The sequence below is a fragment of the Cyprinus carpio genome, chromosome A21 (genome assembly GCF_018340385.1).
Source record: "Cyprinus carpio isolate SPL01 chromosome A21, ASM1834038v1, whole genome shotgun sequence".
Classification (NCBI taxonomy): domain Eukaryota; kingdom Metazoa; phylum Chordata; class Actinopteri; order Cypriniformes; family Cyprinidae; genus Cyprinus; species Cyprinus carpio.
In genome coordinates, this window is record NC_056592.1 from 19,175,257 (window position 1) to 19,188,726 (window position 13,470).

Here is a 13,470-nt window from a genome sequence, read left to right on the forward strand (position 1 = left end):
CATAATTATAAAAATGTATAAAATTTTTAATAGGGAGCCAGTGCAGTGTTGACAGAACCGGGTTAATGTGATCACATGATCATAATATGATAATATGATCATATATAGGCTAATATGATTTTTAGTTATATTGAGAATTGTTGCTGCTGCATTTTGCACCAGCTGGAGTTTGTTTATTAAGCTTGCAGGGCAACTACCCAGTAATGCATTACAATAGTCTAGCCTTGAGGTCAAAAATACATCAATTAACATTTCTGCATTTTAAACTGAGAGCATATGTTAATGAAAAATGCAATTTTACAAATGCTATAAATGTGGCTTTGAAATAGCTTTTCAAACTGCTTAACTCTTAATAAATTCTTAATTTATCAAGAGCAGTATTTAGCAGTATTCTTGTTTACTGTGGAGGTTTTTTGGTCCATTAATTAAAACTTTTTCTTTTTTTTTTTTTTTTAGTTTTTTGGTTTTAATTTTGTTGTGATTGTTTTGTTATAATTGAGTTAGGTTTTTTTTGTTTGTTGTGCTTCATCTGGCATTGGATGAAATATAGGACTGGGTGTCAAATTTGATAATGGTCAGAAAAGTATATTTTGAATTGCAATTGAAATGCTATTCTACTAATGCCAACATAATTTTTGAGCCTTTCCAAAAGAATGTTGTTGTTGTTGATAGTATCAAAGGCAGCAATGACGTCCAGCAAGACTTAATAGAAAGATACAACCATGATCAGAAGATATCATAAGATCAGTGAACTGTGACTTCCTCATCATAACATAGAAGACTAATTTAATAGGCTGAATAAAGCATATATTTAACTTGTGAGTTAGAGCTGAGGCTCACACAGGTGGTCACACATGGAAAAACACAAGTCAATTGTCTCATTAAACATGGTTAACCCTATAGGCTTCAACCATGATGACACTTGTAAGTGGGGTCAAATAAAGCCGTTGTACATAGAACAGACTTCTGCACAAAAAGTGATGTGGATATTTTGTATTATAACCAATAATTCATTAATATAAATATCAAACCAAGTGGCATGTATTAAATATAAATACTTTAATTATGAATAAATATATTAAAATGATTTTCGCTTAAAATATTTGCTGTATTTCATTAAATTAAGTGTGCACACACAAAACACAAATTTTAATTAAATCTTCATTTAAATATTTACCACATTTCCTTAAAAATAAATAAAACTTGTTTTGATATTAGATATTTTGTTTTCCCCCCTCTTTTCAACTCTCAATTCTTTTCAGTAGGACAAAGCCCTGAATCCATTTAAAAACACTTAAGAGTTGCAGAATAGCAGTTAACGCATACTACGGCATATTGAGCTCTGCTGCTAAATTGAGTATGGTTCCTGTCAGTTTCTGTCCATCTATATATTATCACTGCTTTTTGTCATTTCCTGCCCAACTATCCCTCTCAACATAAAGGAAAACATAAAATAAAAACATGTATATAGCATACACTCTGAGAATGTCCTCATTCAACTTGATTCAGAGTTGACATCTTCATGTCTTCTCATTATATCACTTGGTCATAGCTTCCCCATTCACACATATGCACAGAATTATTACATGATTACCCCCTTCTCACCCTTATATATCCTCAGGATGTGTGATGCAAAGTGTAGTACCATGGCAACCTCACAGAGCTGAATACATCTTTAAAGCATCTTTAAGATCAGATCTTAAAACATTTTGAATTACAAGGAATCTGAACGCTTGGCCTATTCCAATTTCACACTTTTCTGCAGACAGTCTGACAGGGAGTGAGAAAATTAAACTTGTTTGTTGGAGGAAATCAATTTGAATATCTCTCTGGATTGAAATTTATCTCCAAAATGTGACAACCACCACCTCCACAAAAAGAACATTATTAAAAATGAGGCAAATGTCAAACAGCTGATCTACTTTTCTACATGACTAATAAACTTTTGAAATGAAAGAGTTTAACGAATACTGTTTAGAGAATTTATGTAATTGAAAGGTTATCTGAAAAACAAAATAAAACAAATAAAAAACAGGGATTAAAGATGCTTGACAATCGAGGAAACCAAGACTGACATTGTTTTTGTGACATGTAACAGATCATTTTAAAAATCTTTATATATTTTTGGTTACAGAGTTTCTGATAAAAATGAGAAGAAAAAAAAAATAAGAAAACAGTACAAGTGATTCTCCTGTTGCTAGAAGCCAATAGCAGTTTAAAATGTCCTTTTGGCCCCAAGTGTCTCTGTTTCAGAGTTCAAGTTCTTACAGACACAGGTAGGTCCACACTTCTGGTCTGCCTTGCAGACACATGATCTCGTCACAAGACAAAGAGAAAAGAATGAAGAAGCTTATAAATCCAAAATCTTAAAAAAATACAAATTATTAAGTTTTCCATGCAAAAACCATACTTTTTGGATCTCTCTTGATCAATTCAGGGCTCCGTTTTTTTAGACCTGAGGCTTTTAAACAGAAAATCTGAGTCTCAACTCCCTTAGAAAAGCTATAAGTCAAGGCAGTGAGTGTTTGAAAGGAAAGCCTCTAGAGGTTCACTCTAGAATCTAATGGCCAATCCAAAAATAGAGAAATCTTCTTCTGAATAATTTTGCAGCCCATGCACATCGATATCCTCTCACATATGCACTTGGTGTGGTGGTTAATATCCCCAATGAGGCATTAGTTTTCCACTGGAGTGGGGTTCTGCGGCAGTGATGGGGTTGTGGGAGGCTGGCTGACGATCACCTGGACAACATAGTCTCTGGAGATCTTCAGTTCTTCCAGCTTCATCTTGTCAGCGAGTGGTCGGCCTGAGAAGAACCAGCGCTGGCTGGTGGCCAGTACACCTTCCTGGATTTGCAGATGATGCTTCATCTGCTGGACATTGTCGCTGGTTCGGACGGCCAGGCGTAGATCTCGTCCTGTGGAGAGACGCAGACGCAACTGGCACTCCTGGCCCTCGCTAGCTGGAGCTTCTGGGACATCAATGGTCTCCGACTCGCTCTTTTCCTCGATCATGTTAACAGGAGGGGAGAGGCAGTAGATGGGCAGCTGGTAGCGATTCCCCAGCTCATCATAGCATTCAGTCAAAGCACCTGGAGATGACACAAAAAGAAGCATTTAAGCCACATTTTCGGTCTCTGACTTTAAGACTTATCTAATGTTTTGATACAGTGGACCATGATATTGTAATATAGCATCTATATATGTCTAATATATAATGAAATCAAACATTTTGATGCAAAATTTATATATATATATATATATATATATATATATATATATATATATATATATATATATTGGTCAAACACATCAATTTTATGACATTGAGGGAACTCCTTTGTTTAAAGATCAGATTTCTTTGCTTATATTGAAGCACAAGATGCTCTTTTAATCATTCTCAAATTGGTGAATAAAATGGATCATTAGGTTTTGCACAAAGTTACGGAGTTAAGACAAACTTGAGTGCTTCTGTAGAAAAAAAAAAAGAAAAGTCATCCTTAACTTTCCATTTTTTACTTAAGCATGCATAGTGTTAGCTTCTAAGGCTGTTTTGAAATCCTACTTAATAAAATAAATACAGAAACAAATCATATGATGAGCATGCTGACTATGACATAGAGACTCATTGTGGATCTGTCTACTTTTTAACCAAAGAGGAAGTTGGAGCAATGAATCAATGACAATGGGACAGGGTTCACACCACAGGAACAATAAGATTACATCACTGGCCTCTTCCAAGGAGGAAGTAAGTCATTTTAATCATAATGAGCCACATCTCCATGGAATTCAGAAAAAAAAATTTAATATTCATACTATCATGATGACACAAGTAAGTTTTGTTTTTAAGTAGGTTTTATTTGTATCAGTAATACAAGGATTTCAGTAAATATTTCTGATAATTTCTGGTGAAATTCTTTACTGCTCAGCAGATCAAAGAATATTTGATGAAACCATCATTAACTCACCATTAAAGGTTGTTCAAAACTTTTGCAACTTTTTTTCCCAAAACACAAAAACATCAAAAAGGATGTAGTTTGTACAAACCATGCACTATATCCTCCTCTTTCCTCTTAAGCCAAACGCTTTCATCAAAGTTCATGACAGAAGTAGTGCTCAGATCTTGTCAAAGAATCTGTTGATCCATTCAACAAAAAGAGTCTGAATGATTTGTTCCCAAATTGGAGCTTCATTCAGATTGTCTGGTTGCAGATCAGTGGCATAGCAAGTCAGCCCCGGGACCATATGCAAAAACATTTGTACACCCCCCATCCCCCAAACATTATAGGTTAATGTAGGCTTAATTGTTGTCTTTTCTGAAAGTAAATAACATTACATGACTATTCACAAGCTGTTTTATTAATTAAATATATACAAATATATAAATGCTTGGAAATAATATTTAAAGCTTTCAAGTCTATTCATTATGCTGAGGTGCAAAGTGCATGAAGGATTCGTTTATTTGAAGTATGTATTTTAATCTGAAGGTTGTATTTAAGAGTGTTTGCTCATCTGCAATACATCTATTTGACGTTTACTATTAGATGTCAAATATATGTTTAGATGTCTTTAAAATGTTTATGATTTAGAATGTATGTAAAACTGACATCTTAAAAAGTCTATCAGATGTTTGTACACAGCAGATGCTTTCCAGATAAAGCGTTTCAAAAATCGTCAATAAAACAGCCTATGAATAGTCATAACAATCTTAAGATAACGTTTAATTCAGAGACGCCAACAATATAACTTTGCCAACATTGTTTTATTATTTTCATAAATCAGTCACAAATTAAGAATTCGTTCCCTCGTTTTAATTAAATGGTCCCCCTCGGAGGGCCCCCATATGCACATGTATACCCAGACGCTACGCCGCTGTTGCAGGTGTTAACAGCTCACAAGAGGGGGAAGAATTTCAGAGAATAAGTCAAGTCACCTTTATTTGTATGGTGCTTTATACAATACTGATTGTGTAAAAGCAGCTTTACATTGTCAAACAGGAAAATACTTTGTCAATAATGCAACTCAAACTTTAGTTTAGAACCTAGAAAAAAACCTGATTGCGATTAAATTTATTGTAAATGAAATAATATATTGGTCTAAATGAGTCTCCAGGCTCCTGTTGTAAGCACAAGCCCCATTTGACTGGTCATAGCGGTGGTGTTAAAACAATTTATAGAGATAATCTCTGTTACTCAGAAAACGACACATGCTTAAAGACAGCATCTTATAATTTAGCCCCAATTATTGCCCCTGCAGTGCTTTACAACTATAGGACAGAAAGATCTAAATAAACTTATCACTGCATCTAAACCAACAACATGTCTCAATACAAATAAGTATTAAGATCTACGGCCAATTTAAAAATTGTCAAAAGGTAACATATTGAAATATGAAAAAAAATTTCAGACGGTCACTCTCGATGTCACGTTGGTGACCGACGAACTGGGATCCCTACTAAGGCGCCATAGGTGCTACCTCTTCCAGTGCCCTGTGCAAGTCAGCTGTGCCCCTATTTGGTGTAGGCCGGGGCTCGGAACAAGTCGTTTCACTCACCACTGTCAAAGCACTTCCTCACTGGGTGAGATTGGATAACACTGGGAAAAACGTACCCGTTCCGCTTGGAACAGGGACGCTGCAGAAGCCCCATCCTTCCCAAAGGAGTTTTCGGAAGCAAATACAGATATAGCATCTGTATAGGTGTGTATGGAGAAATTGGAGGTGATTGTAACCCTCTTGGAAAGGCAGAAGTCGGCAGGGGAAACACGGGCTCTAAGGCTATACCATGGACTATACACATACGAATACCGCTTAGGTCTCAATATGGAATCCAGCCTTCCATGATTCTCACAGATTTATCGTGCAGGCCTGGCGCTGGACGTTCTGCCACGTCCGGCTGCCGGGGGTGTTGAAGGATCTCAACAGGGTCTACAGTACGGACACTCTGGAGCAGTTTAAGCAAGCCGACACTTACCTCTCGGTGCCACTACCCGTTTGAGGCGAGAACACAGGAGGATACCGGCTCTACATGAAGGCTATAGAATCTAGCGAACGTGTTAGGGGACGCCCAGCCTGCGGCTCTACAAATATCTGTCAGCGATGTGCCACGAGCCAGCGCCCAGGAGGATGCAACACTTCTAGTTGAGTGAGCTCACAACCTGAATGGGCAGGGCACACCCTGTGCCTGAAAAGCCAGGGTGATGGCATCCACAATCCAGTGGGCCATCCTCTGCTTAGAGATGGCATTGCCCTTCTGCCGACCTCCGCTCCGTAACATACAAAGAGCTGGTCTGAGGTCCTGAAGCTTTGTGTCCGGTCTACGTAGCATCTTAATTCTCAGACAGGACAGAGCAAAGCCAGGGCTGGGTCTCTCTAAGGAACCTGACGACAAGGTCATGCTTACCTAAAGACTTCCCATTTACAGGGTCATGGTACAAGGCAATGGCAGCAACCTGGATTTTGAGGAGGTGGTGGGCGAGTTGCGACATGCGACGGGAGCGCAGACCACCTTGTCGGTTGATGTACGCAATAGTCACTGTGTTGTCCATTTGGACCAGCACATGCTTGCCTCGTAAACGCCCTTTTAGATGGTTCAAGGCAAGGCGCACTGCTAACAACTCTAGGCAATTGATGTGCCAATGCAGCTGCGGGCCCATCCAAACCCCTGAGACTGCATGCTCATTGTGGTGGAGGCATCTGTGTAAACCACAGCATGTCTGGAGATCAGCTCTAGGGGCACTGCTGCCTGAAGGAACGCAAGATCTGACCACGGGGTGAGGGTTTGGTGACAGGCCAGTGTAATTTGGACCCGGTGAGTGCCATGCTTTCACGCCCACCTCGGGACTCGCCCATAAAGCCAGTGCTGGAGCAGTCTCATATGTAACAGGCCGAGCGGTGTAAGTGCCGGTGTGGCCGCCATATGCCCCAGGAGCCTCTGAAAAAGTTTCAGTGGGACTGCTGTCCTGCCCTTGAACGTATTCAAGCAGGCTAGCACCGACCGCGCACGTTTCTCTGTGAGGCGTGCTGTCTGTCTGACCGAATCCAACTCCATACTGAGAAAAGAGATCCGGAGGTCCCTGTGCTCGCACAACTGATCCCAAGACTTTGCTAGTATAAGCCAATCATCTAGATAGTTGAGGATGCGAACACCCTGCTCTCTGAGGGGAACAAGAGCCGCCTCGGCAACTTTTGTGAAGACACGGGGAGACAGGGACAGCCCGAAGGGCAGGACCTTGTACTGATATGCCCATCCTTTGAACGCAAACCGCAGAAATGGTCTGTGGTGTGGAAGGATCGAAACATGAAAGTGTAGCGTGAACCAGACAAATTAAAGATTCGATCGGGAGCCTGGTTGAAACATGAGCCGAATTCCACAGAAAGGCAGGATGTTGTAAATCAACTCCTAGCACCACAGTCTGATAACCAACCAACTCTTTCAGAGAACAGCTTTCAACATTAACACCATTAGAACAATTTTTGACAATTTCAATTCGAAGAAGAGATTGTCTAATTTGGGGCAAGTAATCGAAGAGATGGACAGTCTGACCCTCACATGTAAAGCCATGAGAGTAAACAAGATCGTTGGATTGACTTCCCCCCCACCTAGCAAAACCAGACTGAAATTCCTAAGGAGACCTGTTAACCCCTCTGGTCTTCACAGGACCTATCCTTTCTCCCCAGAATGGCACAGAGAATGCCTTCCAATGCATATATGCACCAAAATGAACTCAAAAAAGACTTCTAAATGGATATCAGTCCATTGCTCAACTCCATATCATACATGTAATCCACACATTTGATTATAATGTTTCTAATCACTTATTGTGTATGTCTTTTTAAATAACTCTTGAATAGCTTAAGGGATCATATTCATGTTTAGTATGTGTGTGTTCGAATCTTCTTGCTTGAAAAAAACGTTTCTGACCATCAGTTATTTATCAAATGTATCATATTCTTGTTATAGGAATCATGTCCAAATTATACCCTGCAAGAGCGGGAAAATTCGGACCTCGTGCTTGATAAGATAACATATGATTTATGAATGGGTGGGACAAACAATGCAACACACCGAGGAAAGACAATATCTAATTGGTCAAGACAACATTTGAGGTGTGGCCAAAAGGCCAGTTTAAATACTCAGGACACCATCAAATCATGCTTTTAGCTTTGAGCTTGCGTTTAGCTTTTGCTATCAGTCATGCTGGCTTTTAGCCTGCTTTTAGTCATGCTTTGTCATCACTTTTAGCGTTCTTTGAGCGCGCGGTTCCAGCGTGCTTCGGCCTGCATGCCCTGCTGCTACTTAGCCACGATGAGAAGAAACACCACCTAGTCTCGTCAAACTTTACTTCTTTTCTTTTCCGTTTGAGAGTTTCGTGTTCTGAGTTAAGTTTTGTAACGCCGTGTCTCCGAGTCTGACCTCGAGTGCCCGTTCAACTTCAGCCAGCCCACAACTCCGCATCTTCAGCCTATGCCCAACCACGGACTTCCCAAGACGTCACTTCAACGACTACTGAACTTCCAGCCAATCAGCAACTTCGGGAAACCCCCTTTTCAGCGACAACAAAGGGAACCCCGTTAAACAGGCAACGCAAGTAACCTCCAGACTCACATCTGTACTGGTGTTATCTAATATAATTTTAACCTCATTGAGGAACTCAGTGCGAGGGTTAATTAAGTGATTAAATGGTTGTTCATGTCTATGCAATTTCACGTATTGCTGTAAACTTGGGATTTCACATTTTCATTCTCTTAAACTCACTCTTTCCTAACGTTCTATCCTCCTGCAACTTGTGTGAATGTGTGAGTGCGTGTGCTTATGTGTTAGATTAGTTTATATGTCTTAGATTTATCTAATAAAGCCTTATTTATATTGAAAAGAGAAGTATCTTGTGTTTTTGTGCTCACAAGTTAATGTCTTAAACTGCCGATCTTGTTACTGTGCTAATTAATAGTGTTTTCACTATACTTTGGATATTAATATCCAGCGCAGATTTGATGTTAAACGGCTCGTTCAGTGAATCGCTGGCCGTTTCAGTGATCAGCCGTGAAACAGTGATTCTGTTCAAATTCCCTTTAAAATCTTAAATGATTCCCTTTGAGCTAAATTGACCTGTTTACCTTACAGTATTTTTGGTTTAGATTTTTGATGTTAGTTTAATCTAAATTGTGAGCATAAACCAAGTTATTTAATCTTTTCTTTTGCTGCGGATGAAAGATGAGAAGCTGAGTCGAGACGTGTGTGACCCGTGACGTAAGCAGCGCGCGACCGCTTGAATAGAATGAACGCAGAGGAGGCTGTAACTCAAGTCCACCTCTTCATTGTTAAACGGCAGTAAGTGAACTTAAAGTTAACATCTGAAATCGTGCAATAAGGTAGAAATTGAGCGTGTTCCTCATTTTTGTAATGCCTTGTTTATAGCTAAATTGATTTCACTGCGTGTTCCAGTGCCTCTCAAAAGCTATACTCCCGGCAGGGAATCTCAGTCACTGTTAGCTGAACAGAGCTAAACTGTAGTAATTCAAAGGGAAATAAATCGGTGAATAAAGAATAGTTTTGAGCGTGTTCCTCAATCTATTTATCAAAGCCTCGTTATTCATAGTTTGATTGCCAGTGCGTGTTCCACTGCCGAATCAGATGCTATTCGACTCCCTGGGTTAATATTAGAGAATAATGTTTCCCTGTTCACAAAGTGAATGCAATCTCGCTTAACACTGCGTGTGTCCGGGTGTGATGGGAGTGTTTTAAAAGCTTGATCAAGTAAATTTTAAGTTTGTACCAACAGCGAAGAAAACCTGTTGTGTTTGTGTCTGTGTCCAGAGAAACCGTGTCCAGATCCGCCGAGATCGCCCTCACTTTTCCCTTAACTACAGCAAGAAGCTCCTATTTGAATTAAGTTAAAGTTAACTCTATACGAACTGAGAGTTTAAGCGCCACATAGCAAAACTAACTAAATGCGGTGTTGTTATATGTACAGTGTTGAAATGCGCCGACATTTCATGTAATATGCTTAACTGTACTTGCAATGCAATGATTCATGTGCTAGTCTACTAGAGTTTGTTTTGGTTGCCACAGTTACGACCGTGACATGGAAGTCTTAACCTACTTCCGGAGCAACTTTGAACTGCGCACGCGCAGCGCATCGACGCTAATGTAAACAAACTCCACGGTGTTGCTAAGCTAACGAAACAGTTGTATTTACATTGAAGTCTATGCTAAAGCCACTAGCCTCAAAGGTTAGCAGTTAGCATTAACATCCAGTTGTTGAATAGTGTTTGTTTGGGCAACGCTGAAGTGATTTAACCCTTTAAACACCTCAACTAACACTTGTTGGTCTCTTTCTCTCTCTTATTTCTCTCTTTTCTCACGATACCATTTATTGGCATTTTACTAGAAAGGGAAATACTAACTCACAATTATTAATTGTGTCAAATCCAAATTTAGTTGAAACATTAAATTTATTTGGAATCATTCCAATTTTCCCCTTAGATCATTTCATATGATCATTACTTCTAGTATTCTCTTTTGGGCCTAATTGTTTTAGGTACGAATAAGACTTGAACTTTGAAAGTTTAAACTTATTCTACCTAATTTATTTATTACCCATCTGAATATATTCTATTCAGACCTGTACTTATTTTATTGCGTTTTACCCCTCTTTTTTCCTGTTTTGGTTATACACTTAGCCACTATTGTTTTATTTATAGATTTTCTCCTTTATTTAATTTAATTTTCGCTTATTTTGCCCATTTATTACTTTTAATTTCTGTGTATCCTAGCTTGGGAACGACACACCTGAGCCCTTAAAGGAGACATTGTTATCCCACTCACTACGAGTTCAAATAAATTAGAAAGACAACTCTCTTTCACTTAAAGTTTATTTTGTTGATTAGTTGTACAGCAACTAAAACAACGCTCTCCTCGTAGTTGAGATAACCGTTACTGAGACTTACCATCTCCGTCCTCTCTCTCCTTTCCTTTCCTCTTCACTTTTAACATTTGTAGGGACATGTAAGAACCATCAGTCAATTCTAAGTGAATGAAATACGCAATCGTGTCAAAGAAGACGAATCACCCTTATGAATTTGATTGTAATCAACCTCTCCTTTGTTCTCCCTACCTCCCTACATTTGGAAACGCAATCCAAGTTTTAGCATCTCATCCAACGCTGAGATCAATTTAATAGAGATACGTGTTGAACAACTGTCGCCTTCGCAGCCTCCCTGGTGAGCGGTCCAACTGTAAGGTGTACGGTGTCAATCCTGTTAGACTAAGGAAAGAGATATCAGCATTATTATTGTATTCTTTTGTCCAAAACAAGAGATTTAATAATATTGTTTACCTTCTTGATAACATTTAATTGAGAAAATAAATTTTCCTCATTTGAAAAACAGAAATTGTTGCTTGTCATTGAATTTGTTTTTCACCTCTTTCTCTCTTTTCCTCTTCCTCATTAGAGTGACAAAGTCTTCGCATCTCTAGTCTACTTAGACACCCTGAGACCAGCACAGTCATCACCACACTTCACTAGTGTTTTACAATCACTGACACAACACTTAGTTGTCCCACCACACATAGGCTTTTACTCCACACAGATCTGTGTCAGTCTCTCTTCTCCCCAGCGTGCAAACATGCCACAGACTGCAGACCCCATTGCCCATGGGGAAGATGTGAACACTTGGCTGAGAGGCATGACAGACAGCCTCACCCCCAAGACATCTGAACTGTTATTATTTTTAATAATAACCCTAATCTTCTAATAAAAGAAGATTCCTGACACAAGATTCAAGCCAGAACAACAACCACAAGGAGCTAGTCAAGATCACCAGCTCCCTAAGCTATGCCTTCACAACCCAGCTGAAACTGAGCGAAAAGCACATCACCCACCTTCAAGAGGAGCTGACACGTGCTCAACATCACATAGACAAGCTGGAAGTGAAAGTCCAAGATCAACTCAAAGCACCCAACGAGAGGGAGCAGGAAACAACGGAACAAGTTAAGCTCCAAGCAGCCCTGGCAGCAGCTCAGCTCGACCAGCAACATGCAACAGCTGCCCAGAGAGACCTGGTAAACAGACTCCAGTATGCCGAACAGCTACTAGAGAAAACCAAGAATGACATCAGAGACAAGAATTCTGAAATCGGTGCTTTGAAAGACCACCTTGAAAGGTATAGAACTGAAATGGACAATCTGACCCAACAATTAGACGATACCAACGATGAGCTCTACATGGTCAGAAAAGAACTCCACTATGCTTACAAGCAGAAACAAGAGCCAAGGAAAGAGAAACATCTCTTAGCCTCATCACTGCTGAGCAGAGCAGAGTCCCACTTCCAAGAACTGGAATATGACGAAAAGAGCGAAGGGCCACAATGCAAAACTTCACCTGCCTTCGCCACACAACCCTTTCCTGCCAACTAAGGAAAACCTCCCATCCAAGACCTTAGAGCTGCACACGGGATGACCATCAAAGACCTCAACAAGCTGTCTGAAAACATCAGCAGGTTCAACCCGAACTCCACAGAAGGCCACGACATCCAGGCTTACCTTCAAGATATTGAATTTCATCTGGAAATGACACCTCATGTGACTGACAGAGACAGGTTATACATCCTTAGAGCCACGTCCAGTCCCGAGGTACGAAACTTCCTAGATCGACAGCCCAGTCAAACAAAGTCAAACTACCAGCGACTTCGTAAGGTCCTGATTAAAGAGTTTACAGACCCAGAGTCTGAACATGGACTGTTGACTGCCTTGGAAACCAAACAAGGTCGACAAGAGACTCCACAAGCTTACTACAACCGACTCCGACAAGCCTACTTTGGTGCACACAACAAGCCTGACCTTGAAGAGGATGTGAACTTCAAAAGCCTCTTCCTAAAGAATCTGCACCCTGGAGTCAGCCACCATCTAGGCGTCATGGCCTGTCCACGCTCCATGACCATCCAACAGTTGCGTGACCTAACACAGAAGGCCTATAACAAGCAGAAGATGGCCTCAAAGAAAGGTAACAAAACATCCACACTCTTGAACTCTGTCAACAAAGACTCAAGCCTTGCATTGGACGACACCCAGTGGCATCACAACACCAGAGTCTTCCATCAAGAGCACAGAGAATGTGACACCCATGTCCACAACCGTTTTCAGCCCAACCGCTGGAAAAATCCATGGGACCAGCCACGCTTCTCAAGAAACCAAAAGGATAAGAACAACTGGAATCCTAAGCAGACATCCAAAGGTAGGACCAGCCACGCTTCTCAAGAAACCAAAAGGATAAGAGCGACAACGAAACCCACCTCAGCACCACTCAGACATGCACAGTGCTGAGTATTCACAAGAACATGAAAGCTTACCATCAGAAGACATGGAACAAGTCATGAGACAACTGAAAGAGTTCCTTCAAGACCAGTTTCACCCTTATGACCACAAAGTTGAGTCATGCTTGCTGTGACCAGCGACAGAACGGAAGACCGGTGA

The 13,470-nt window shown here is 40.3% G+C and overlaps 1 protein-coding gene across 1 annotated transcript in view; it reads right to left on the bottom strand.

The window, feature by feature from the left end:
- Window positions 1-1,822: 1,822 nt before the first annotated feature.
- Window positions 1,823-13,470, bottom strand: part of ubtd2 (ubiquitin domain containing 2) — a 93,683-nt gene continuing 82,035 nt past the window's right edge. Inside the window, exon 3 of the mRNA XM_042711198.1 lies at window positions 1,823-3,091. Within this exon, the coding sequence (XP_042567132.1) occupies window positions 2,676-3,091 (416 nt within the window). The 3' untranslated portion in view covers window positions 1,823-2,675. The remainder of the gene's footprint in view (window positions 3,092-13,470) is intronic.